Raw genomic sequence first — 27,573 nt, forward strand, 5'->3', positions numbered from 1 at the left:
AAATTTAAAATATATCTTCTATACTTTTCTTTCTTTCTTTTTATAGGACTACTATCCTAATTATGTTGACTATTACCCACCCTTTTGATGATTGCAATACCTTATGTATGTCTTTTTCTCTTTCTTATTTTTATTTTTTTTGTTGATCAAGTTGACTTCCTGAGTAAAATTTGATCATTTTACTCCCCTATTAAACATTATAAATGATTCTGGGGGTGGGAAGATCTCACAGAAGACTAAATAATCAACCATATCAAATAGTGCTGAGAGGTCAAGTTATTACATAAGAGAAATAAAAATTAACCATTGAAGTTAGCAACATCTATTTGACATCAATGAAAGCCACCACTAACCTTAATAAGAAAGTCATTGATTACCTTAGTAAGAACAATTCTGGAAGAATGATAGGGTGATAGACTAAATGTAATGGATTCAAGAGACAACAGGAAGATAAGAATTGGTGATAGCAAGAGAACTTTAAAAAAAATTGTTTTAATGGTTTTAATATAAAGAAGAGCAGAGAATAAGGGTGGTGATTCAAGGGAAATATGGAACTAGGGGTTGAAGACCATTTTTTGTCTTTATTTTATTGACAGTGAAATTTCAACATATTGGTGTGCTGATGGGAATGACCTAGTAAAGACAAACAAATTAATGATTCAGGACTGCTTAGAAATAATCGGAGCTGTAATGTGGGTCACAGAGAGGAAATGGAATCCAGAGCCTGATTGGAGTGTTTAACCCTGGACAGTAGCTGAGCCAGTTCATACACTGTAATAGGAGGTAAGACTGACATAAGTGTAACCTGTACATAGGGGGCTAGTGGGAATGACGAGATATATTTGGATTACTTCCATTTTCTCAGGAAAATGGTAAGCATGGTAACTGAGAATTGGAAAGAGTGACTGGAAGTCTAAGGAGAAAAAATAGTTGTGAATTATTTGTTAAGAGAATGGAATAGTGAGTGTAACAGGGAAATGTAGGATTTCTGGGCCCACTACCAGTCCACTTGAGATTGACTTACTATGAAACCAGCCTCCATAAATTTTTAGGTTTTCTCCAGTCACATTCATCTGGGCAGGAACAGAGAAGATAAAATGTTGGATGTAACTAAAGTCGAATTTTGCTACTCAAACAAGCAAAAGAAGAAAAGGGTGGTGGATTAGAAGGAACATCCAAGAAAGGTTTGTTTGATTGATTGATTGTTTTTGATGGATCATGGAACTTAACCTATACAAAGAATAATATGAGAACACAGCAGGGATTTAGGATTCTGAAAAGTTGGGATCAACAAATGGCAGGTTCTGGTTGGATCATATTATTCTTGGAGCCGGAATAATAAAGGGAGTGAACTGGAAAAATAGGGACAGTTATTAGAAAGCTTGATACTCAAAATTGTTTGAATGGAGAGGGTGAAGTTTTTACTAAGGACAAGTTCTGGAGTGTGGCTGAGATACGAGTAGAATGGAAGGCAAGGTCACTGGAGGACAAGGTGTCAAGGTTCTGAGAAGCGAGGTTATGGGCAGGTGTATGTGGATACCGATATCATAATAAATTACGACCAGAGTAGTATTAGAAAGTGACAAGAAATGAGAGTTAAAATCCTGAATAACCAAGGGAGAGTGAATTCAGGTTCTTGGAATTACAACAATGAGGAATAGCAGGTGATCTAGATTGACGGTAGGGGTTTTGCTATAGTTTAAATGTTGGTCCCCTCCAAAACTCATGTTAACACTTAAACCCAATGTGGCAGTATTGGGAGATGGGGCCTTTATGAGGTGATTGGGTCATGGGGACTCTGCCCTCAGGAATTAATTCATTCTTGTATTAATGGGTTATTATGGGAGTGGGACTGCTTGCTTTATAAGAGGAGGAAGAGAAACCTGAGTTTGCATTCTCAGTCCCCTGGCCATGTGATGCCCTATGCCACCTTGGGACTTTGCAGAGAATCCCCACGGGCAAGGTAAAGAGCATGTTTCAAGAAGAGATTACTAAAGAGGCAATTTAGCTGACAGTATATCTTAAATTCTAAGCAGCATAGTAGAAGGGTTTCAGATATTAGCAAGTTATGGAAAATATAATTTAAAAAGAGGATTTGCAGAACTATACATTTGTGGGTCTGTAAGTGTCATGGCTAACATTTTTTTTAAACATTTTATATATATTACAACACCACTTGTCAACAAAATTCCAAAATATTCAGCATATAAATTGTTATCCTCAAGTTAAAACTTAACAGAAAAAAAATGTTTAACTGATCTGAAAGGAAAAATTTTTCTGAAAACATGTGCACAGATATTTTCAAAATAGGTTGTTAATTTGATAAAACAATTAAGATAAAATAATTTATATTTTATCCCATACATTTATATTTGAACATGTGCATGTGCCAGAGAATGAGATAAGTTAAATAGCACCCCAGGAAAAGATCTAATTAATAATCTTGTTTTGGAGATGTTTGACATTTTAAAATGAAAGTGTATATTTGTGGTATAGGCAGAGGCAGAAATACACAATGTGGACTTCAAAGGGAAAGAGGCGAATGTGGATGGCTCAGCCCTGAGGATTTCTGAATCCAGGTAGGATAACCAAAGCCTTGGGCCCTTGTCTTGGAAAGGGGAGGGACATCTTCATTTCTACAGACAAAGAATAGCACAGCACCTCAGACAAGCCTCTCCCCTGCTTACAGATCTGCCCCTATTAGATTTTCCATGTGGGTAAATAGGTCTTGGCCAGGGTTTTAAGAGAGAAAGCAGCAAGAAAGACAGTGAGAGGAAATGATGACAGTGTGCAAGCGAGTACCAGCAAGATGGCAGCTGACTTAAGCTGGGAGAAGCATCCACCCCAGAGAGTACCTCCCCTACTAATCAGCTTCTGTTCATGCACCTCGATGGGTTGCAATCACCACTGTGGGGCCCTCAAGCTGTGCTTAGCACAGAGATCTGCATCTGTATTGGGACTGCTGTGGCCTTGCAGTGCTGAACTGTCAGGCTCTTTAGTTGTTCCTATACACAGAGAATCATAAAAGGCATAACAGTGCCTGTTGACTCTGACCAATATTCTTTTCAGAATAGAACCTTCCTGTGCATCTGAAAAGTCAATCTCTCTGTTAGTATATTATGATGCTATATGGCTCATAAAATATTAGAGATGTTACAAAAATATAAAATAACTGAATGCTTCATATAACACTAAACAAAGACATAAAGCCTGATAGGTTTTTCTCCTAAAAAAAAATAAATCAAATTCTGACTTCTCTTTTTCCTATTATACTGCCTTTCTTCTTCATACCTGCCAGCTTGTCACATAGATACCATCTCTAAAACATACCAAACTCCATTTACCATTACTAAATAGTCTGTGGTTGACAGCATTTCAAATTAGCCTATTTGTCACTATTGGATCCATATGCTCAGCTAAATAAAGTCATCAGACAAAGAAGTTTGAGATTATTTGATGGTGCTGATTGTACCTAAAGTGTGCACTTGACTTTCAAGATTAATTCTGCATTGAAAACTACACATACCACTGTATTCTGCAAAACACAGCATGATAGCAGGAGAAAGAGTCCAGGGCCCCTCAGGACCACCAGTATCAATTTGAACACTATATCGTATGATGAGTAATTGGTCACATATCTTGGAAAAACTCCAAAGCAGCAGCCAATCAAGAGTTATGATCTATTTTAGATAGAGATTAAACTATAATGGGATAAAGTAAAATCTAAAAGTCATGATCAATACTGACACCCACTGTGTTAATGAGTCGCTGTCATTACAATAACAATGGAATCCAAATGGTAAGAAAAGTATCTCTTCAAAGTGTGGTGATTAAGCCTTTAATCCAAAGAGAACATTTATGCAGGTGAAAATTTATTTTAAAAGCATGTTTAAAGATGGAAAACATTTAAAAGTTAATTTAAGGCTCGCTTTCTATATCACACAGACAACTTAATGTTACAAAAGCCTTCCTGTCGATCTTTAGAAAATGACTGAGAGAAAGATGCCTGTTCTAGTCCTGTGGTTCCCTTGCTAAGGGGACATTATATTTTCGTTTTCCATTTTCTACTGGCCCTTTGTACTTTTATATTTTATACCTCAACTTGTACCAGATGAGTACTTACTATGTGAGTAATACTTTAAGTTAGAAAAATCATTAACTATACCCTATCCCCAAACTGTTCTAGTTTGAAATGTCGGTTTCGAGAATGTCCATGTGGATACAACTTAAGATTTTACTGTCAACAGAATAGGGGGAAGAGCGGAGGAGAACAGGTTCACAAGGTATTAAAATATAAACATCATGCATTTTGTATGGTTAATGTATTAACTGTCATATCCCAAACTTCAGTTGCCTCATTTGCAAAACGCAGACCACAATAGCTTCGATTATAAACATAATGAACTTAGTGCAGCACCTGTCATATATCAATAGTTAGCTCAAAAAATATTAGTCACCTTCCATTTCTCCATTGCCCTATGTAGGGAAGAGAGTCGCCATCACTTATCATGCATGGAATTGATGGAAACTCCATCTAGCAAACAGGCCTAACCACTTCTACAGTGTTCTCTTTGGAGATGGTTTCATTCCAGATGTACAGTCAGTGTACTGGGGCAGCTAGCCATTCTCTAATTAAAGAAGCCTCATGGTTGGTTTCTTACCGGTAAGTCAATAAGTGAGAATTTTCAAGAATCAACTGATTTCTGACTTCTACTAATAATTTCTTCTGTGAAGAGGAGGAAAAAGGAGAATTGTGGCTGGCACTGTACAATATACTTTTTGTATGTTATCTTATGTATTCGTTATGTAAGTCCTGTTAAAGCAGGTTTGGGATTATGAAGCAGATATCAAATACCGAATACCAAAAAAAAAAAAAAAAAAAAATCCTGCCTCCTTTTCCTGACAAAAACTTTATCAGTCACAAAAATAATGGGTGGGTCAATGGCAGGCTAATAAAACTTCAGAGATAAGAAATATTATGCTTTGATTTAAAGCACATTTCTTTCAAAATTGATGACTATGGACTAATTTTCACAAAGACCGTGTTAGCTAACTAAGCCGTAAATCTAAGTCTTTATACTTAAAAGTCTCACACTGCCTTTTCATTTAAAAATAAAAAAGAACTTTTTAGAATTCTTGTGCTAGTCCATCCTTGCACTGGATATAAGACTCAAAGGCACATCAGTTCTGCATGCTGTGACAGTTCTTGCTACCAAAGGCATGACACTCCATAACACCAAGGCATATTCACAGCTGGGGATTTCAAATGACAGTTTTATTTCAGAGTGAATTCTCAGTGCTGCTTGAACACAGGAGGGTACTATTTGTGTATGAGTCTTTTGATCTATTTAGGGATCACAGAGTTAAGATTGTTAAAAACCAGCAAAATATTTGCTAGAAATATGATCAAAATTAATAGTTTTTCATAATTTGTTCTAAATATTGCTGCCCTTTTGCTACAGTGGTTAAATATGCAGATGATTGACACTTATTTACCTTATCTTCTGGGTCTTTTGTGGGGCGGGGTCAGTAAGTCTCAAAGGGTCGTCTTTCCACTGGCTCAATGTAGTTTTGTCTATTATCATGCTGTGAGGTTGTTGAGAAGAATAGCTGTGGCTTTAAATGTAGGAGGACAGAAAGAGTAAGATACAACTCTCATACCTGTTACTTGACCTTCTCATAGAAATCATGTTTGATGCAGTGCAAACAGACTGAAAGCGTTCTGGGTTGAATGGAACATCTTCTAAAATTTGTACATTGAAATCCTAACCCCAGCTACCTCAGGATGTGATTTCATTTCAAGAAGATAGTCTTTACAGAGATAATCAAGTTAAAGTGAGCTCATTAGGGTGGGACCTAATCCAATATGACTGGTTTTCTTACAAAAAGGAGAAATTTGGATACAGACACATACAGAAGAAGACAATGTGAAGACAGACAGAAGATAGCTGTTTAGGAGGCAAGGAAAGAGGATCTTTCCCTCATGGCCCTTAGAAAGAACCAACCCTACCAACATCTCAATTTCCAACTTCTAGTCTCCAGAATTGTGAGACAATTCATTTCTGTTGTTTAAGCCATCCAATTTATAGTGCTTTCTTATAGCAGCCCTAGCAAACTAATAGAAAATAAATGTCTAATCTAGAATGACATAGGAGTCAGCAAATTATGGCCATGGACCAAATCCAAGTTGTATACCCTGTTAGCTAAGAAAGTTTTTTACATTTTTAAACAGTTTGAAAAATTGTGGACCATTTGTTTTCTCTCATCATCTAAATACATACATAATATCTTGATTTTGCCTCTTACCCTGCAAAACCTAATATATTTATTGTCTGGCCTTTTATAGAAAAAGTTTGGTGACCCTTGGCCTAGATAAGAATCAAGCTGAGTTCAGTTCCCACTTAATGATTTAATTGTTGAAAGTTCACTTAACTTCATTTAATTTTCATATTTTTATTTGTAGAATAGAGCTTTCTAATAACTTTCTGGGTTTGCAGAATTAATATCAAGGGGTAAACAAAAAAATAAAGAATGTGAAAAAATTTAAGAAATATGGTAAAGTTTATATATATAATTGTAGCTTTTTCAGAAATATTAGTATAAATTATATACACACCAAATTTTAAAATTCTATAATTTCACTCAATAAATTTTCTAAACTCAAATGAATTCTTTGATGTTTTATTTGCAATCCAAACATACTTTAGGCAGAATTTCTGGAAAATATTGCCATCAGATAGCCCAATAATATACTTTGCTATTTAAATTTCTGTTTGAGTGTCTTGCTCAAAATATTTTTATAAAAATCACCAGCTAGGAACCCTTGAATTTCTTAAGCAAACGAAAGCAAAATAGCAATATTCTCAATGGTATGGTTTTGAAAGAATGTCACAGTTAATAAATTCTCCTCCGTAATGCCTTCAAATGTTAATAATCCAGTTCCATACTTCTTTTTATACCTATGCTTTAAAAAAGATCTCTATAAGACAAACCATTTCATTCATTCATTCATTCATTTAAATATGCATTTATTTAGTACTAGCAATGTATCAGGCCCTATGCTAGATGCTAAGACTGTAAAGTCTGATAACACATGGAATAAATGCTTTTAATACAATGTGTAGAGCATTACAAGGATGCACATGGTGAAATGTGATTTCAGGACAACAGATGAATATTTTGTGACAAGAACTGCATTTGACTCTGAGGGTACACAATACCTATCCTTGGATATTTCATAGGATTCTGGAAAAGACAGACATAGAGTCTTCAAAATAATATGGTAAATTATAAGATTGACATGCACTTAGTACACAGAGGAGGAACAATGAGCCTATTACAAGGTTTTGAGGAAAGTTCACAGGGGAGACCATATCTGAAGTTAGTCTTGGAGGATGCATAAGAGTTATGAGGGGATATAGGTTAAGTATGGGACTTAAAGCATCAGCAATGGCATGGAATAGCAGGTTTTAGGATGTGGGGGCAGCAACAAATAGCTCAACATTTTCGAAGCGTAAACTGTGAGGCTAGGCAAGGTTAGAGATAAGGTAAACCTGTGGGCCAGAAGCCAGAATGCCCAAATTTGGAAGAGAAGCGAGGGAGTAAAGAAAGAGTGCACTGGTAATTCCACAAAGTAAGCATATTAAGAGGTAAGTTAAGGACGTAGGCAGTTAAGATGTTTCTTTGGCCTTCATGATTAGTTTAAGAATGTGCAGAAGACCTAACTTGTCCAAGTCAACTGACTCTTAGGAACCTCCCAGAAGCTTGTTTCTCCCCCACTGGATTTGAACCTTGAATTATGTAGAACTGAGAGTGTATTGCTCTAATGAGAGGAAGATCTCACATTTCATGGTGTCAGTCATGAAAATGATGGATGGGTCAATGGCAGGCTAATAAAACTTCAGAGATAGGCAATAATCATGCTTTGTTTTAAAGTACATTTCTTTCAAAATGGATGACCATCAACGAATTTTTACAAAGATAGTTTTAGCTAATTAAGCTATACATCTAAGTCTTTATATCTAAAAATCCCACACTGTCTTTTTATTTAAAAATAAGAAGAAATTCTTTAGAATTCTTATACTATCCCATCCTTGCACAAGATGTAAGACTCAACAGCACTCAAAGCCTATCCATGAAAAGTACCACAGCCAAGCCAAGAGCTAAAGGGAACCAGATACTGCTCTATCCAGCCACATCCAAATTCAGTTACTTATGGACTCCTCAGTCATGGAAACAATGCATACCTTTTGTGTTAAGCCAGCTTTAATATGATTTTCTATCATAATCTAAAGAGGCCTATTATTGGACCTAGTAATTACTAATATTTCCTCATTTTGTAAATACAAAAATGAGGCTAATAGAGTCAAATCACTTTCGAGAGTTACACACACAGCCAGTGGCTTAGATGGGAATCATAAGCCAGGAATCCAAACTCTAAATCTTTTCATAATCAATTATGGTAAATTCTTTCTTACAACACTATTTTCTCCAAACGTGTACTGCTTGTTAAGGATTTGTATGCACATGAAAGATAGATGGGGAAAGTACAAGGTAAATGGCAGTCCTGATTAGATGAACTCACACCTGGTTGCCAAAACGAAAAGATCCAAGGAGAGAGAAAAGCTGGAAATCTCAATGTTTATTGTGCAACCTTCATTTAATTACTCCGTGCTCAGCCCTCAACTGTGCTATGTGTCCCATCCAGATTCCTTTTCTTTTTTCCTCTTCCCAGAGAAAAATCTCCAGTCTTTTGCTAGGTTAGAAAAGGGACAGTTATGCAAGAGTTGGGTTGGGGACCTGCGTTTCTGACCATTTCTTAAAAAGCCTTTGATCCAATCCCTCCTGTTTTTACTTCACATTCATGCCTATATCCAAGGTAATTTATCTTAAAATTCCCAAGACCTCTGGGGTTCCTGTGATAAAAACTGCATTCTTCTTGACTTCCCCACAGTGTTTTCAGTGCTTTCATGGGCCTGCTAAAGCCATTACCTTTCTATCTGGATTGCCACTTTCATAACTTCATTGCTATTGTTTCCTTCTGTACTCTGGCCCTTATGGGATTACAAATTTAAAAACAACACTTTTCACTAACATATTTGTACAATTTCAGGGCCAGTAGAGCTGGTATAATATTTGAGTATTAAAATATCTCAGCATAAAATCAACTGTGCCAAATATTCCAAAAATATAGTATTGAATTGCAATTTGAACACCATCTCTGATGTTTTTCTCTATGATTAACCTGTTCTAGCCATTAGTCAATACAACATGCTTGGGATCAAAAGTGAAGCTGAAAACGATTTCAAAATAAACAAAATGTTATTGATGCCAATATTTTTATCAATTTTTTTTTAACTTCACCTAGGTTTAAATTCTAGATCCGACGTTTACTAATGGTGTGACCTTGAGCAAGTTATTCAATCTCTTTATGCCTTAGACGCCTTATTTGCAAAAAGGGGATGATTATAATACCAAACTCAGAAGGTTGTTATGAAAATTAAATTAGTTCATACACGTAAAGAACTTAGAAATATGCCTGGTACTAACCAGACATTCAATAAGGAAACTATTATTGTAATAATTTTCATTTTTACCTAGTAAATATTTGATCTCTTCAGTGGATGTGGCCAGTACAAGCTGTCTAAGGTCAGAGCGAAATATACTGTTAGAGAAATGAATTATACAGTTTTGTTCTATAAAAAATAAGGAACCTCTGGATATTTAATTAAGCTTGAAGAAGGAGCAGTCAGTTTCAGTCAGTAAATTTTATCATTTATCTTGTCAGCAGGAAAACCTGACAAAATATTTTAAAATTATAACAAATTCATAAATCCTAATAGTTTAAAAAACCCTAAATATATACTTGAAATAAAAAAATATAAAATAAAATTAAATTCTAAAACCTTATCTCACAGAATGAAAATTAATGGAAAAAGTTAAATTCCAAATGTCCATATATATACATATACACATAAACACACACAGGCATATAGAAGGGGCACCTTCTTCTAGTAAGTTCAAAATTCTACCTTTTCAGAAAAAAAGGCATGGATGTAGGCATACAACCAGATCAGGTAAGATTTTGCTAATGGTTTTCTCAATAAATCAGAAATGTGATAGACATCTTAAATTTAACAGTTGATTATACTAGCTCCTTAGAAATGTATTTTATATGATAGAAGAGCATGCAATCATTAAAACACATATTTTAAAATAATATTTAATACTACATAGTAGGGTTAATTATGTAAATAAGGTGAAAAAAGCAGGAAAATATACTATGTGCGTGTGTGTGTATGTATGTATGTGTATATATATATATACACACACATGTATATATATGTATACATGTATATATATGTATATATACATATATATATATACATATATGGTATAACCTAAACTATATAAATAGAAAGGGTAGGCAAGCCTGGGAGGAAATATAGCAATATCCTTAGTTGTGTTTGGAATGGAAGCATTATGGGTTATTTTTACATTTTTCTTTATACTTTTGTATATTCTGTGAATTTTCATCAATAATCACAGAAAGGTTTTATAATAAAATAACCAGTTTAGAAAATAATCACCCATTTATAATAAAAACACTTTCATTTACAACTTATCCAAAAACCATATGTTAACACTTAAAAAAGAAATCCAGCTTATTACAAGTAACTTTAACCATTTCAAACACAAATTAAGTCACACAAGAAAAAAATATATAAATAGAGCACAGATGACTCTAATACATAAGTCTCTGCTATCCACTTTGTATAGCCAAAGTGAGGAAGATGCAGAATTTATCATCTGTCAGGCGGAAGCACCCAATCTAATGATCCCAAGCCGAAAAGTCTCACACCTTTAGTTTGCCTATTAAAAAAAATTATCCCTAGTTCTTGAAGGGGAAAAGAAACCAAGTGTTTCACATACAAATACAGCTCCTTAAATCAAATCCAACAATTTAATTAGCTAACAGAATCTTTCCTGTTTTATGGCTCTTCATGAAAAAAAATACATAATATATTAAAAAAAGGCCCAAATTCCTTTTTCCTTCATATAAGTAACTCTTTTAGTATTTTCCTGTATATAAGCTGAACATATTTCTCCCTTTTCCGTTTCTCTGTTATTTCCTTGAGCCTGTTAGAAGTACATATTTCAATAAAAATTAGATTTAAAGATAATGACAGATTTATATATATATATATATATATATATATATATATATACACACATGAAAGAACAAAAACTAAATTTCTTTACTGATATTAACAAAATAACCAGCCTTTTAGAAGCATTAACACATGTGAGTAGACTGTTCTGTCATTTGTTTTTTCCAATCTATTGACAATCTGCAGTAGAAATATAATACGATTACATACTGAATTAACTTACCAATGTTTCTGAAGCTGAATTAAAAAAATACTTATATTCTGTAAATACATTTAGATCCAGAGGGAAAATATAAGAATTTAAAAATCAGAAAATGTCATCCAGGCATGATAAAAACCTTTATCTAAATTAATAATTTTAATAATAATAGTAAGAACACAAGAACTATATACAAATCCTACTGTTGTCATTTATTAACAAAGTGTCTATAGGTAAGTTACTTGATCTAAGAACTCTTGGTCTTACTTATAAAATGGTAGTAATAAAATCTACTTCATAGTGAATTTTATTGCAATGATAAAATAATGTATTTAAGTAATATAGTATTTGGCTACACATACTAGATCTTCAATACTGATGACTACTATAGCTAGTTTTATTATAGTAATATTGATGACTCCTACTCCTTCTGTTCCTTGCTTTCTTCCTCCTTCTCTTTCTCCTCCTCAACATCATTACTATAAGGTTCGTTAGTAAATCGTATTGGAAGCATAAATAAGAGTACTGGGGACCATCTCTTTTATTGGCAGATTAATTCTATAATGGTAAAGTTAGGTTTTAGCCAAGTTTAATGTCAAAGCCAGTCTTATAAAAAATTAGTAGCATTTAGAGCTATGATTTACAACTTGCAGTAGTTGTACTGTCCAAGTATTCTTTGAACCTCAATGGCACTTTTGGTTTTAATAACCGCTATTCTAGTGCCATTCTAACAGAAGATCCTTGAGTACAAGGTCCCCAGGTCTGATCACAGTGCTTGGCAGACTATAGGTTCTCAATATATATATGTGGTGTGAACTAATTCTACAAGGTCCATCACCTAAAAATATTGGAAGTTTATAAGGTTATTCACAACAGGGTCAACTAGTTAAGAAATGGAAGTCCAGCACCAGTTCCAAAGTCTGCAATGGTGAGCAGAGTGCGAAAGGGAAGTTGAGAGGGCGTCACCTAACAGTTTTTCTATCTCCCTAATGTTTTGCGTTGGTCTCTCTCTACATAGAGTAAAGAAACGTGGGCAGAAAAGGCAGGCTATCTCATTATAAAGTGAAGTAATTATATTTATTTTATCTATTTCCATCTCAGCCTATTAATTTTCACAGTATTTATTTTTAATTACTATGGAAAGCCAGTAAGCTTAATGAAGGAGATACTTAAGATATGGGAATATACTAATTCAGTGACTGTGTGGTACAAATCAACACAGAATAGAATGATTTATTAGAGTGTACATAGACTAGTGACTAGTATCATGAATCTGACCCCTGACATATTTGCTTGGTGGCTTAAGAGAAATTTGTTACCTTCACTTTTCTTATTTGGAAAAGACATGGAAATAGAAAAGGCCTCTCACCCTTATCAGTGGCTCCCCACATGATTTTATGAGTCTTTGTCATGATCCTCTTTGTAATGGCAATGCACCTTTCTGCACATTGCTAACAACTGTAGATTTAGAGATTCAGTTTGACTATATATATAGCTTTGAACTTAGTCTTCCCTCAATGTATGGAGAGTTATAATGACTGATAACCTGAGAGTCATGTAAAATCATGAGAATCCCTAATGCCTTTTGTAAACCCTGTCATCAGCTGTGATTTCAGCATGTGGATTATAGTTTCACAAATAAAACCAGTCTATCAGGTAGTACAATATAAAAACAATAACTTATATGGTGTATTATGCTTTTATATTTTCAAAAAATCATGATTATATATGCAAAAATCAGTAAAAAATAAGAAGAGTTATATTGATCAGTTTATAATTGAAGTTAGCAATAAATATATTTATGAATATAGTTTAGATAACAATGTGAAAGACAATCTAAAATGGACCTGGAAAAGGTATCTTTGTTATTACAATTTGTGGAATTTTGTCCCTATTCAATAAATAACTTGATATTTAGAGATTTGTCTTCCTCTCATTTGAGACTCATTCTGTCATTACATTGACTTATGACCACCTGTATGAACCATCTATGTAACCAAATTTAACTTCTATGATCATTCTACTTTAGTAACTCAGGCTATAACTTGCAATCAACCAGGAAATCTCTACCTTTCAAATGTTAAACTTCATACTATTTTACTTTATTTATTTATTTATTTATTTTTGAGACAGTCTCACTGTGTTGCCCGGGCTAGAGTGCCGTGGCATCAGCCTAGCTCACAGCAACCTCAAACTCCTTGGCTCAAGCAATCCTTCTGCCTCAGCCTCCCGAGTAGCTGGGACTACAGGCATGCGCCACCATGCCCGGCTAATTTTTTCTATATATTTTTAGTTGTTCAATTAATTTCTTTCTAATTTTTAGTAGAGACGGGGTCTCGCTCTTGCTCAGGCTGGTCTCGAATTCCTGAGCTCAAACAATCCGCCCGCCTCGGCCTCCCAGAGAGTTAGGATTACAGGCGTGAGCCACCACGCCCGGCCTTACTTTATTTTTTGGCAAAAACTTTATACTAATCAACCTCTTTCATTCCCTTCCTTTTATTAGATATCCTCATGGACTCCATGCCTTCAGAATCCTTTATCTCACCACCTAACAGCATGCTTCACTTCACCACAATCTCAATTCAGCTTAAGTCCCATTGTCAATCACTTAAACCATACCCTAAATAGCATATCTTATTACAGTCAGTCAATTCCCATTTCTGTATCATTCCAATTATGTACTTTTTCTACTCCTACACCCAAGCTGCTGAGTAAGGCTACATAGAAAGTACATACCGACTGGGTCTACTATAAATTTATGGTTTTAAATTTTAACCAGGTGGCTTTGGGTTATTTAAAAAATTCTTTGCACAAAAAAAAATAAAGTGGACATAATCAAAATTAAAACTTCGAGCTTCATAAGATATCATTAAGAATTATAAGATAAGCTACACAGTGGTATCATATATTGTGATAAAAGACCTGTATATAGAATATAGTCGTGTGCCACATAAAAATGTTTCAGTCAAGGACAGACCACATATACAACAGTGGCCCCACAAGATTATAATACTGTCGTTTTACTGTACCTTTTCTATGTTTAGAAATGTTTAGATACATAAATACTTACCATTATGTTCCAATTGCCTATAGTATTCACTACAGTAAAATGCTGTATAGATTTGTAGCCTAGGACCAATAGTCCATGTCATACAGCCTAGGTGTGTACGAGACTACACCATCTGGGTTTGTGTAAGCACACTCTACAATGTTTGCACAACTATGAAATTACTTAACATATCTCAGAATATATCCCTGTTATTATGCAATGCACAACTGTATATTAAAAAAATTTACAACTCAGTAATAAGACAATATAATTATAAATGCACAAAAGGTTTGAATAGACATTTTACCAAAGAAGCTATATATGTTCACAAATACTGATAATAACAAGTGTTGGTGAGGATATGGAGAAAGCAGAATACTCATACACTGTTGGTGGGAATGAGATAGTACAGCAATTTGGAAAACAGACACTTTCATAAAAAGTTAAACATACATTTATCTTACAGCCCAGAAATTCAATTCCTAGATATTTGAACAAGGAGGGACAAAACTGATGTTCCCATAAAGACTTATATGTGAATGTTTAGAGAAGCATTATTAATAATAGCTAAAATACTAGAAACAATTCAATTTCTATCAACTGGTAAATTGATAACCAAAATGTAGTATATCTATATAACAGCATATCATACAGCGATAAACAGGAACAAACTACTGAGATATGTTACAACATGTATAAACCTCAAAAACTTTTTGCTAAGTGAAAGAAACCATAGGCAAAAGACTACATATGGTATGAATCCATTCATACTAAATGTCCAGAAATGGCAAATCTACAGAGGCAGAAAGCAGGTAAGTGGTTGCCTAGGGCTGATGGCTGGAGCTGGGTTGACTACACATGAGCATAAGGGAACCTTTTTGGGAGTAATGGAATGTTACAAATTTGGATTGTGATGATAGTGGTTCAATTAAATAAATTTACTAAAAGTCATCAACTTGTACTTAAAACTGATACATTTTTATTATGTAAATTATACCTCATGAAGCTGTTATTTTTTTTAACTTGGCCTTTAACACCTTCCTGCAAAACTTTTATTTTGTCTTAGAAAATTTTAACAATAGTCAGTGGTTATTCCAAAATTCTGTAATCTCCTCAAGATCCTATCCTGCACATATATTTTTCACTCTCAGCAATAATTTAGCTTCTACTTTAGAGATAAAGTAGAATTTATGAACTCCACATATTTTCCCATACCTCCAATCTAATGTTGACGGCCCCTATTTTCTGTTTCAGAGGAAGAATTAACCCTCCTCTGTTTCCCATCTTGGTCCTTGTATTAGTCTATTGGGGATGCTATAACAAAATACCACTGACTAGGTGCTTTGTAAACAAGAAAAATGCATTACATTTCTCACAGTTATGGAGGCCGGGAAGTCTGAGATCAAGGTGCCAACAGATTAGGTGTCTGGTGACGGTCTGCTTCCTGGCTCATAGATAGTCTTTTTCCCAGAACTTCACATGGCAGAAGGAGCTAGGGAGCTCTTGGTGGGGGGAGGGGTCTTTTATAAGAGCATTAATATTCATGAGGGCTCCCACCCTTGTGACCTAATCACCTCCCAAAGGCCCTACTACTAAATACCATCACAATAGGGGTTAGGTTTTAACATATGAATTTTGGAAAGGATATAAACATTCAATCTATAGCAGACTTATCATCTTTTCTTAGATTGTTCTATCCTTCTTAAGATATATCACCACATTTTGTCTAGGAATTTACTCTCTATGCCAGCTCAAATCCCTTCACCTTCAAAACAAAACAGAGAAAATCAGCAATAAAGTAATCTTCATCCTGTCCCATGTGTTGACTTATCTGACCTCTCCCCTTACCTTCACTGTAACTTCTCCTAAGGTCATCTCTCCCTTGTTTCAAACTCCTAACCTCCCATTTTCTCTTCAGTTTTTCATAACCTAACATGTTCCTTCACTACTTAATTGAAACTAACTTTGATAAAGTCACTAATAAGAAACTTCACTTATCCATGGAAGTGGACATTGCTGTCCATTTCCCCTTCTCTCCATTTCAAAAATATCAGTTAACCCTAGTTGTTCCTTGACCTTTGTTTGTGTGAGAGCTGATTTCTCCTCTTCAACAGGTGTTCTTCCTTTATTCACTCTTTAAATGTCAAGGGTTCGCTCTCCTGGCTTGCTTTCTCACTCTACATTGGAGAGAGAGATATGTTCTTAGCTTGCAGAGTGTCGATTCACATAGTAGTTTAAATAAAACTTAATTAGTTTCTGCCATAATAGGTTTTGGGTAGGCCTGAGGCCAGGTCTACCGAGGGATGCAATGGCTGGGAAATTGACCTTAGACTTGTGTTATCTTGTATTAAGAACATGGATATGTGCTCAGATAGTTTTGCCACAGTTACTTCACCTGCTGGACAGGCTTCTCCTGACTGGTGGCATTTTCACTTTGTACAGCGGGTATCATCGCCAACTGTATTTCTGTGAGAAACTTCATGGTACTAGGATGTTTACAGAACCGTAAGTGAGAATGTTCACTGTCTCCTGCTTTCTCTTTGATTTTCTAGATTATCTGCCGCTGAAGAAAGTTTGTATCTTTAATTGTATGCATTGATCTCATAGATATGTTAGAAGAGTTACCGATATTTAAAAATTGGGAAACTTTTCACAAAAGTCCAGACTCTTGGCTTCACTTGAAAATATCAGATGGTTTGGTAATCAATCCTTGGCCCTATTTTCCACATTTGTGCAGTTCCAAAGGGAACAACCTTTAAACCTTGCGTTGTCTACCATGTCCTTCCTATTTCACTCATTGCATGTAATGTTTCTGATCCCTGTAGCATTTGAGCTTATCACATGCACACTACACATACTCACTACTCTAAGGCAGCATTTATACAGTGACTGAACTATATCTCCAAGGATATAACCACCTGGGAGCTACACTGTTATGGGCTGAATTGTGCCCTCACCCCAAATTTATATGTTAAAATCTTAACCCCCAATGTGATTGTATTTGGCAATAGAACCTCTACGGAAGTAATTAAGATTAAATGTGGTCATAATGATGGGACCCTAGAACTTATGTCCTCATAAGAAGAGAGACACACCAGAGATCTCACTTTCTTTCTCCACAGGAGCACAGAGGAAAGGCATGTGAGGACACTGAAAAGGAATTATCTGCAAGCTAGGAAGAGAGCCCGTATCAAAAACTAAATTTGCTGATGCAGTTGTCATGAACTGCTGGCCTCTAGAACTGTGAGAAAATAAATGTCTGTTGTTTATCTGTGAAGTTGTTGGAGATTCTCCAACATGTCTACGAGGATTATACCCATTCTATAATCTTTTCTTAAGTTAATAGGGAATGGGGTTGGTGTTGGAAAGTAAAGGAACTACAATATCTTTAAGCAATAAAATATTTACAGTATACTACAATTGGCTGCTGAAAGTACTTTTCTTTTCTTTGGGGCCATTTTGAATCCTCTGGAAAGAGGAATTCAGTTGTTCCCTATTGTCCATTCACATTTTAACCAGAAGTTGATAAAAAGGAAAGCTAAAGTCTCCACCGTAAAACCACAAACAATTCAAGTCTATGTTATTCTAGCTAGCTGGCTCTTTGCCACTATGTGAGGGCTCTTTGCTTTTTCACTTGCACAGCTTTTAGAAAGAATATTTAAGAAATTATACACCACTGGTTTTTTTCTTTTGGCTTTTAAGCTTTCTTATCAGTGAACTACTATAAACCCTATTATTTACCAATTTACTATAACAAATCAATCACTAATATGTTTCAGAATATTTAAAAGACCTTTGACAAAGGTAATTGGGAACAAGATAGAAGGTAAATGACCTGAGTCTTTGTATCATTAGCTACATGACCTTGATAAACCAATATTTCTAAATTTTTGTTATTATATCTGCTAAGTGAAGGCATTAGACTAAAAGAACATTTCTTAAAATATTACAGGAGTAAGTTAATCATCATTGTAGAGAAAAAAAGTGAGGAAATCAATGATGAAAAACGCTTACAAAGCAATGGATTAAATAAGGTTAAGCAGATTCTACTTTGAACTGCAAGACTTCTCAGTACTTTTGATATGCTAATATTCATCTTTACTCTCCAAGAAGAGCTATGATTTTCAGTGCTTCTCAAATGTATATAACCTCAGAAAACTGATTTTTTATTTAGAATATCTACTATTAGACAAAAAACACTGGAAAAGTCCAAACTATGTAATATCTGAAAGGTCTTTAAACAAATAATATGATAAATTTTTTGATGCATGTAATGGGTTCCTTTTAAACTCACATTTCTATATTTTATAAGCTGATGTGGTTATTTCTGCCATGTATGTGAAATATTGATTGAGTTCCTGCAGTATGTTAGGCACTGGGGATACAAAGATGAGTTATATTATTCCACATTCAAGTGTCTCATACTCTGTGTGAAATATGCATGTAATGATGTAATTGCTGATGTGACTGCACAACAGGAAAATGAACAACATGCTACAGGAGCACAGAGAAGGTGTGTTTTGAAAACGATCAGAAGACGATGCTACAAAAGACTTTTTGGACTTTAAAATGCTATCTGCTATGTTTTATGAGTGTGTTTTATAGTAGAATAAAATTTGCCCACTTGGCATTTTCTGTAGTTGTCTTCTATGTCCCACTATGTAGAATTTAAGACGCCAATTTTAAAAGGTTGAGGCAAATAAGCAGAGAACAAGTTTTCTATGATCTCAATTATAGTAATTTCCTTTTTGTTGAATAAAAATTAACAAAGAAGTAATACTTTATAGCTGTTCTTGCCTATCCTCACTTAGAATGGATATCAGAATTTAAATAAATTTATAAAACGATGTCCCATATAAGAAGGTATCTTAACAGAAATGCTTATATAACTACAGTATTTAAGATCAAGCATTTTAAAATTATACACAGCCTGAGTCACTTGCTGAATATAGGACTTTAAAAGCCCTTCAGACTTATTTATAATGAAAAGGAAACTTCTTTCTGCTAATAAGAGGATTTGCACTTATGATCTTATTGCTTTTAATTTATACAAATGACTAAAGTGGTTTTGTACTTCTTAAACCACAAAATTCTTTTTAAAACCCTTTATATAACCTTCTAAAACTGCATTTACTAAACCGACGAAATTTATCTTAAGTGCAACAAGTCATTATTTGATGTAATTTAAAGATTAGTGTCATTAATATATTTTAACACTTTGATATTCTCTTTCTCTTGACAGAACACAAATAATAAAGACAATGAGAATTTCAAAATGTCATTTTTTAAATGTCTAAATGTTCATGCTAAGTGTTTATGTTTTTGTAGGCTTGATTTCTATTTGTTCATTTTAACATAGTGATGCTTGAACTTTAATATACATAAGAATTACCTGAGCTGGCTAAAGCTCAGATTGCTGGGCCTTCCCCCCAGAGATCCAAATTCAGTAAATCTTGGATGGAGCTGAGACTGTGCATTTCTAACAAGTTCCCAGACAATGCTGATGCTGCTGGTCCAGGTACTGCACTTTAAAAGCCACTGTTTTCACGACCCGAATTTATTAGACACAAATCTGGTCTCTCTGTTGTCCTGAGGTTCCTCAGCCAGAGCCCAATCTGGGTCCTTAATGGAGCAAGGAGAGTTGATTGTAGTTGTCTACAAACTAAAGTCACTTTTGTGTTGATTCCTAGGTTCTACCATCACAACCTCATTTGCTAAACACTAGCTGATTTTCCCTGCTTTGATGTTTTCCACTGGTTATCAGTTTCAAAATGCAGCCCACACTTTGGATTTTTTCCCCTATAATCACTGTTTCCTACTTTTTCACATAACCCTTTTCTTCTCTTTCATAGTATCCTTGCAGTCCACTGCCTCCTTCCTGGCCTCATTTGCCTCTACCCAACTGGACCCTACTGCTAGCCTAGATGAACATATAGCCTAGATGAATAAATAGCCTCTATTGATACATTTGTTCCTTCACTTTACAATTATTTATTAAAAGCTCAACATGTAAAGAATATGACAAAGACTCTGCACTCACGAGTTTACATTGTAATGGGGGAGATAGAAAACAAACACATAAGCAAGTAAGTGTGTATACTTAGGGAGTGATATGTGTACAGTGAAGAAAATAATACAAGGTAGTGGGTAAGAAAGGGACTGGAAGGAAGTGTATTGGAGCTACTCTGGAAACGCTTCTCTGGGAAGGTAGCATTAAGCTGAGACGGAAATAATGCGACGAAGGCAATAACGCAAGAAATGTAGAAAAGGACATTCCAGGCAGAGGAAGCATCAATTAAAACCTCTGAGATGGAAATGAGCTTAGGCTGTTCAAAGGTCAGAAAGAAGCCCAGCAGGACTGAAGTTAATGAAAGCTCAGGGAAGGAAGATGGTTGAAGAGAAGTTTGGGGGTGGGGGCAAAATTTGTCATAAGCCATTTGTAATTAACGTGCGTCTCTCTCTCTCTCTCTCTCACTCACACACACACACACACACACACTCTCACGGTATATAGGCTGGGAGACTAGGAGATGTCTAGGGTGAGAACTGATAGCCAACATGAGTTGGTTATCATGAGTTAAGATATCAGCAGCAAATGAGTGAGGAGAAACTGAAGACTAATATCAGAATTTACGGTCTAGCCTTCGAGGTTGGTTGTACAGAAATGCACATAATTCTTATTTCAGAAAGTGGATACATTGAGTCTTAATCATCTATCTTCTTCATAAATGCTGAATTAAAGAACTAATCTAGGTATTGATATTTCATGGTTTTGGAAATGGGCAATCCCTTCCTGCTCAATAAAGCCAAAATTCTGAGTGACGAGGGAGCAAAATCAGGTCAGGAATATGTCTTAACAGCATTATTTTACAAAGGCGATGTTCTCAAACAGTGGTGATTCTGATAAAATCAGCAGAACAATTTCCAGCAAAATATATCTAGTATTTGAAGCGCACACGCGTGCATGCACGCGCGCACACACACACACACAGACACACCCCCACCTTTAAGTAATTTGAGGCAGTGGAGAAGCAAAAATTAGCCTAAAGCAAGAGTTGTATGTTTCCAACAACACCCTCAAGAAAACCACCAAGCTTATTGTACTTGATGATTTGAAATATGTTTTAGTCTTTTTATTAATAATATAATAATATAAAGCCTTCAGGTAAATCTGAGGGCATCTGAACTGAAAGAAATTTATTAGCCAGTGTCCCTGTCTAATAAGGAAAATAAATCTATGTTTATAATTTTGCTTTTAAAGATAATAAAATTTGCCACTACATAACCCGAAATTTTAAGAATATTGTCACTAGCAACCCAATTTTTTGGTATTATAGAGCTAAAATTGTCTTGCAAATTAAACTTAGTTTTTAAAATACTCCAAAATAATTATTATTTCAAAATAAAGACTTTAGGCTTACACTGTTCATAAGAATTTTCTCTTATGATGCTATTTGTGAAACTGCTTCATGCACTCCTAGCCCTCGTATGTACCGATAGCATTACCTGTCTGCATCCACTGTCACATCATGGACCCCTCTCTGGATGACATCCCTGGAAGTAGCTGTGTCTGGCATTCGGTTCAGACTTCTGGTATACAGGTTGAGCCCTCCATCTGTCATGTACCTGAAAAGAAATGTCTAATTGATCAACAGAAAATTAAATAAACTCATCTCAATAAACTGTGTTAAAAATTTTCAATAATTTCCCCACTGTATTATAGGGGTTTTTTTCTGTATAAACTTTCTACTCACCAGGAAGAATTAAAATATCTTTTCAAGTTCATTAGGAAATCAATATTCCTTACTTCAACAAGTAACTAGCTAATTATAAAACCTATTTTTCTCTTTTTTTATCAATTTTTAACAGGTTTGTGATAATATAACTCTTAGTAAAATAAGAGCAAGATTTCATTTTGTAAATACCATTTTTGAAGATTTGAAGGTCCTGGGATCAATGGATTCAAAATCTATGTTTCTACCGTATCTTTCACCATATGCTTCCACCATATCTGCCATCTTCCTAGAATTCTGTTTTTATATCCAATATCTTATATCAGTTGTTACATGTCACAATTAGCTAATTTTTAATTGCATGCACACACAGGGAATCTAAAGGGATCCTCACCACTCCCTCAAAAGAACTCCAGTTCAGCATCTTGTTTTAGAGGAGCACAGATAACATTAAGAAATGCCCCCTAGAACAAACATGCTGTCTAAGAATATTATGCTAATAATGAATGACTACTGTGAACTTTTTTTGATTGTTTGGAAAAAAATCAAGCTCCTAGGAGAGAAACCATTACTACGTCTACATGGTCAGCGTGTCCCGATGGTTAAAAGTGCAGACAGACGCCAGACTGCTTAGGTTCAACTAAGTGCTGTTACTTCCTAGCTGTGTGGGCCCAGGCAAGTCACTTAAACTACCTATGCCTCAGTCGCTTCATCTGTAAAATGGAGATAATAATGATATGCTTACTTCTTATAGTGACAGTGAGATATTAATCAGTTAATATATATAAAGTGCATAGAGCACTGTCTAGCACATCATAAATACTTTATAAATGCTGACTTAATATTATCAGCTATTTTTTGCATTAGAATTTCTACATTGACTAAAAATAGTTCATATCTTGAATATGAAATTAGAAGCATTAAATTAGGAATCTGTGGTGCAAAAAGGTAGATCCTTTCAACGCAGCTCAGGCAGCACTGAACTTTCACACGCTGTTATGTACACTTCAGTCAACACAAAGTTTCCTAAAGGAGAGTTGAGGGAGGATTAAGGCCTCCTGTCCACTGCCTTGTTTTTACATTTCACTCTTAAAAATTCATGGATTATTTTGTGTTCAGGTTATGTGACAAAGGGGAATTTTAGGTTATATTCTTGACCCAACTATTTATCACTATGACAAAATAACTTCAATTTCTACCCAATTAAAATATATAACTTTTCTCTCAATTTTCCAGGGGTTCCTTTTTTACTTCATAAACGGAGACTTTTTCAGAGACTCATTATAAGAAAGAGGGCTTTCTCTGACTAATTCCTAATTACTGACAGATTCATATCCCCAAGTGTTTAAAGTAATTTCAGAAAGAGAAGAGATAAGCCTTTATATGCTCCAAGAAATTTTGAATTCTCAGAATGCTGATTAACTAATTTTCTGAGTTATACCTAGAGTACATGAAAAAAATGAAAATTCATTCTCCTTACATTGACGTCAGTGCATTCTTTGTGATGACATGAGAAAAAATTCTTAAATTAAACATCTTCATTCATTAGTGTTTCTATGAGCCTTTTGTCCCATTAATCCATAAAACTTATTTTTAAAAATTTTGAAGAGAAGCTTAACTTTGTGATTCAATTTTTTTTCGTGAGTTGTAGCACAAACATTTCTCAGCCCTTTTTTCTTCTTAAAGAAAACACCATCAAATTAAACTTTTCCCGGAATTTTTTTCAGTCCTCTCATCTTCCACCATTTTAGTTCTAGGCTGAGATATTGGGCTGCCTCCTAAGGAAGCCAGCGATAGCATACACTGGTTAGCAACAAATAAGTCCAGCATGTCCTGGGTCTTCTCCACACAATAACTCCCAATCACCCTTGAGCTGAGTCACATCACCTAATGACCGTGTGTAGTCACCTTCTACACAGGGAAAAGAACTGAATCATGCTTTAAATTTCAGTGTCCTATACTCTGCCATGGGAAAGAGAAAAGTTATAAGGCCAAGCATGTATTACCAGAGGAGGTTTCCATATAGGATTTGGGGTATATCCACTTGGTCAACACCAAACATGTAGACCATTGATGCATATTTAAATGGGCTCATTTGTGAGTCTATCTAAGACCTCCTTGAAAGACTGATAGGGAACGAAAATGGAGGAGACAAAAGTTTGAATCAGGTTTCAAATGAGGCACGAAACAAGTACAAAGGACAAAATATATAACAAAATTTTTTTTTTCTCATAGTGAGATCAGCAGAGACCAGCGTGCTCTCCTCAATCCAATTTCCTCCTCCTCCTGGGCACACAGCTGAACCATATTTCCTCCCCTCCCTTACAGTCAGATGTGGTCATGCGGCTGCTCTGGACAAAGAAATGTGAGTAGAAGTTATATAACTGACTTCCAAGCCTGGTATATACAAAAAATATTCTCATGCCATCGTTCTTCCTCTCTTTCTCCATTTGCCTCTTGAATGCCAATGCCCAGGGTGACTTTGGAAAACTGGTTGGATAATAGCAGAATGACCATCCATCTTATTCACCAAATGACTACATGGGACACAGTCCCCAGTGGAAGATCAGAAATATCACTGAAGGTTTTACATGAAGAAGTAATGAGCTTCTTTGTGTTAAGATACTGAGATTTTGAGATTTCTCTGTTAAAAAATTAGTTTTAACTAATATAGCTAGTGTCCTGGAAAATACATAATGCTCCTGAGTATAGGTATGCTTGTAATATATATTATTATATGCAGAACTCAGATGTTAAAAAACACTGCCTTTTAAACAATTACTTATCTATCTCCCACATGAGTTATTTTCCTTCTTTTATCCCTACCAATGTCTCCACCATATTTCTGGCCTTATGACATTGATCTTGAGTTCTTCCAATAGTTCTTGAAATCTAGCCCTGGGGCTTCTCCCTTTAATTCATTTTGCATGCTTCCCTTAAACTGGCCTTTCAGAAACCATCAGCATCCACATGCCCTTTTCTGTGGCTATTTCATAATCTCTAAGAAATAGATTTTTCATTGCTGAAAGTACAGTTTAAACTTCTTAGCATAATGATGTTGAGGCCTGTCACAATAGTCCCTATTTCTCATATCTTATCTTTATATATTCACTTTCCATGATTCTCAAGAAAAAGGTCATTGAATATCATCTAATCCAACTGACTCTCTGATCCTGAAAATTATACTTCAGTCAAGTTTACTGAATGACTTATATCATCTGCATTTATACTTTCTTACAGATTTTCTCTTTTAATATTATTTCTCTCATTTATAGCTATTTAAATTAGAAAACAGAACTAAATTATTTCCTTTTCTTAGTCACTCCTTTTTATTTCATGTCAGAGTTTAGGAATTTTTCCTTATTCTGAACTCTTAGCTGAATTTTTATCTATACAAACCTTTTGAAATTACCAACACATTGCACTGTGGCTGGTCATTTGTAACTGGTATAAACTGCTCCCAGGATATGCTGTTACTCTCCACAGAAGCATTTCATATGAGGGAGAATATATACAGTCAATCACCATTATTTACAAATTCCCTACCTCCTAATTTTCCTACTTGCCAAAATTTATTTGTAGCCCCAAATCAATACTCACACCATGTCACAGTCACTCATGGACATGCACCAGAACAGTGAAAAATTTGAATCTCAGAGGTCTCCAGCTGAGGTTAAACAAGGCCACACTAACTTCTTGTTCCAGCTCTCAAAGCATAAATAAGTATCCTTTCCATGGTCTATTTAATGTCATCTTTTTCACAGTTTTGTGTTTTTTGGTGGAGATTTTGCTGTTTAAAATGGCCATGGACCCCAGAGATGATGTCGAAGAGCTGTCTTGAGTTCCTAGGCACAAGAAGGCTTCAAGTATCTCCCAAGGAAAATGTGTTAGATAAGCTTCATTCAGACATGAATACAGTGATGCTGGCTGTGAGTTCCATGTTAATGAATCAACAACATATTTTAAATAATGTGTTTTTAAACAGAAACATGCATAAAAGTAAGTTATGTATTAATCTGTTGACAAAAATGTTGGGGCCAAAGGCTCACAGGGACCTTAACCTATATTTCTCCTAGGAGCAATGGTTCAGTATTCACTAATACAGTGTTTGCGGTGACTTCACAGAACATAACTACCATGAATAATGGGATTCATTGCATATATCTATACACATATGTATATATGTTATGTGTGTATATGTACATATATAAATATATGTGTATATTTATGTATGTAGTTAAATAGTCATCCAAATATATTTGAATGGTGGATATAAAAACTGAATACACATATATGTCTACATTTAAGAAGATCAAACAAAGAGATAGGAGGGAAAGCAGAAAGAATGGAGTAAAAAGAAGGGAGAGATGAGGAAAGAATATGAATTAGATATTCCTGCACTGCCTTCATGTTCTCCGAACTGGGTATTGCCTCTACATATTTTGTATGTTAAGTACATACAAAATAATCATGATAACTAATAACAACCACAAATTGGGATGATTATTATAATAAATGCAAGGATGATGAAGAGGAATAGGATGATGAATTTCCTGGGCACTTATATTATGCCAGGCTTTGTGTTCAGTAAAATTTTGTGGATGATTTTTCTCATTCTTAACAACTTCATGAATATGGTGCAATTTTATCCTTATTCCAGATGACAAAAAAATTGGATGACTTAGGCTCCTGAGGGGTCCACAGATGGCAGAAAGGGATTTAAATTAGGCACTCTGATCCAGTAGCACCTGAACTACAACCTATCCTAATTCACCATAATTTGTCTCCCCAATTGTGAATTATTAGAAACTTATGTAGAGTGCATGTCAGGAAAGGGCTGTTGGATATTAGGATATCAAAGATGAGCTATAAATCTGATCAAAAGCTATTTTGTACTTTTTTAGGTCTTATCATCATTCAAACATAAGCTTTTCATGAATGAAGTTAGGAAGGGTTACTGATACAGAAGAATGATTTCCCACACTGGTCCTCTCAGATGCATAAAGACAAAGAGTAGGTCAAAACCCAGACTCACATGAAAATTATAGATAAAGTTAATTGGCAAGATTTCCCACACGTTACAGAGCCTGGGTTTTGAGGTCAGACAAATCTAAGTTCTAATACAAGTCTTGCATTTCCCTAGAGTTACACAGTTGGGGCCAATTAGGCTCAGTTTTCTCACCTGTAAAACATGTGTAAAAATACCCACCTCATAAGGGTTGCTGGTGGTGGGAAGGTTAAATAAAATACTATTTCTAAAGCACTTTTCAAGAGTATAGCAGGTAACAGAGAGTACTCAAAATGGCAATTACAATTATTAATAGAATATCCTATCGCTTCCATTGCGGCTCATCCTCTGATTAAACCAAATATTCCAAATTGCCAAAATACTCTAACAGTTTTATGAACAACATTTTCGCA

At 35.0% G+C, this 27,573-nt stretch overlaps 1 protein-coding gene across 1 annotated transcript in view; it reads right to left on the reverse strand.

Moving 5' to 3' along the window:
- The window catches only part of NAV3 (neuron navigator 3), a 401,664-nt gene that overhangs the window by 135,030 nt on the left and 239,061 nt on the right, over window positions 1–27,573 (reverse strand). The window contains exon 12 of the mRNA XM_012648357.1: window positions 21,926–22,045. Within this exon, the coding sequence (XP_012503811.1) occupies window positions 21,926–22,045 (120 nt within the window). The remainder of the gene's footprint in view (window positions 1–21,925; window positions 22,046–27,573) is intronic.

Source organism: Propithecus coquereli, unplaced genomic scaffold (assembly GCF_000956105.1).
Source record: "Propithecus coquereli isolate 6110/MARCELLA unplaced genomic scaffold, Pcoq_1.0 Scaffold282, whole genome shotgun sequence".
NCBI lineage: Eukaryota > Metazoa > Chordata > Mammalia > Primates > Indriidae > Propithecus > Propithecus coquereli.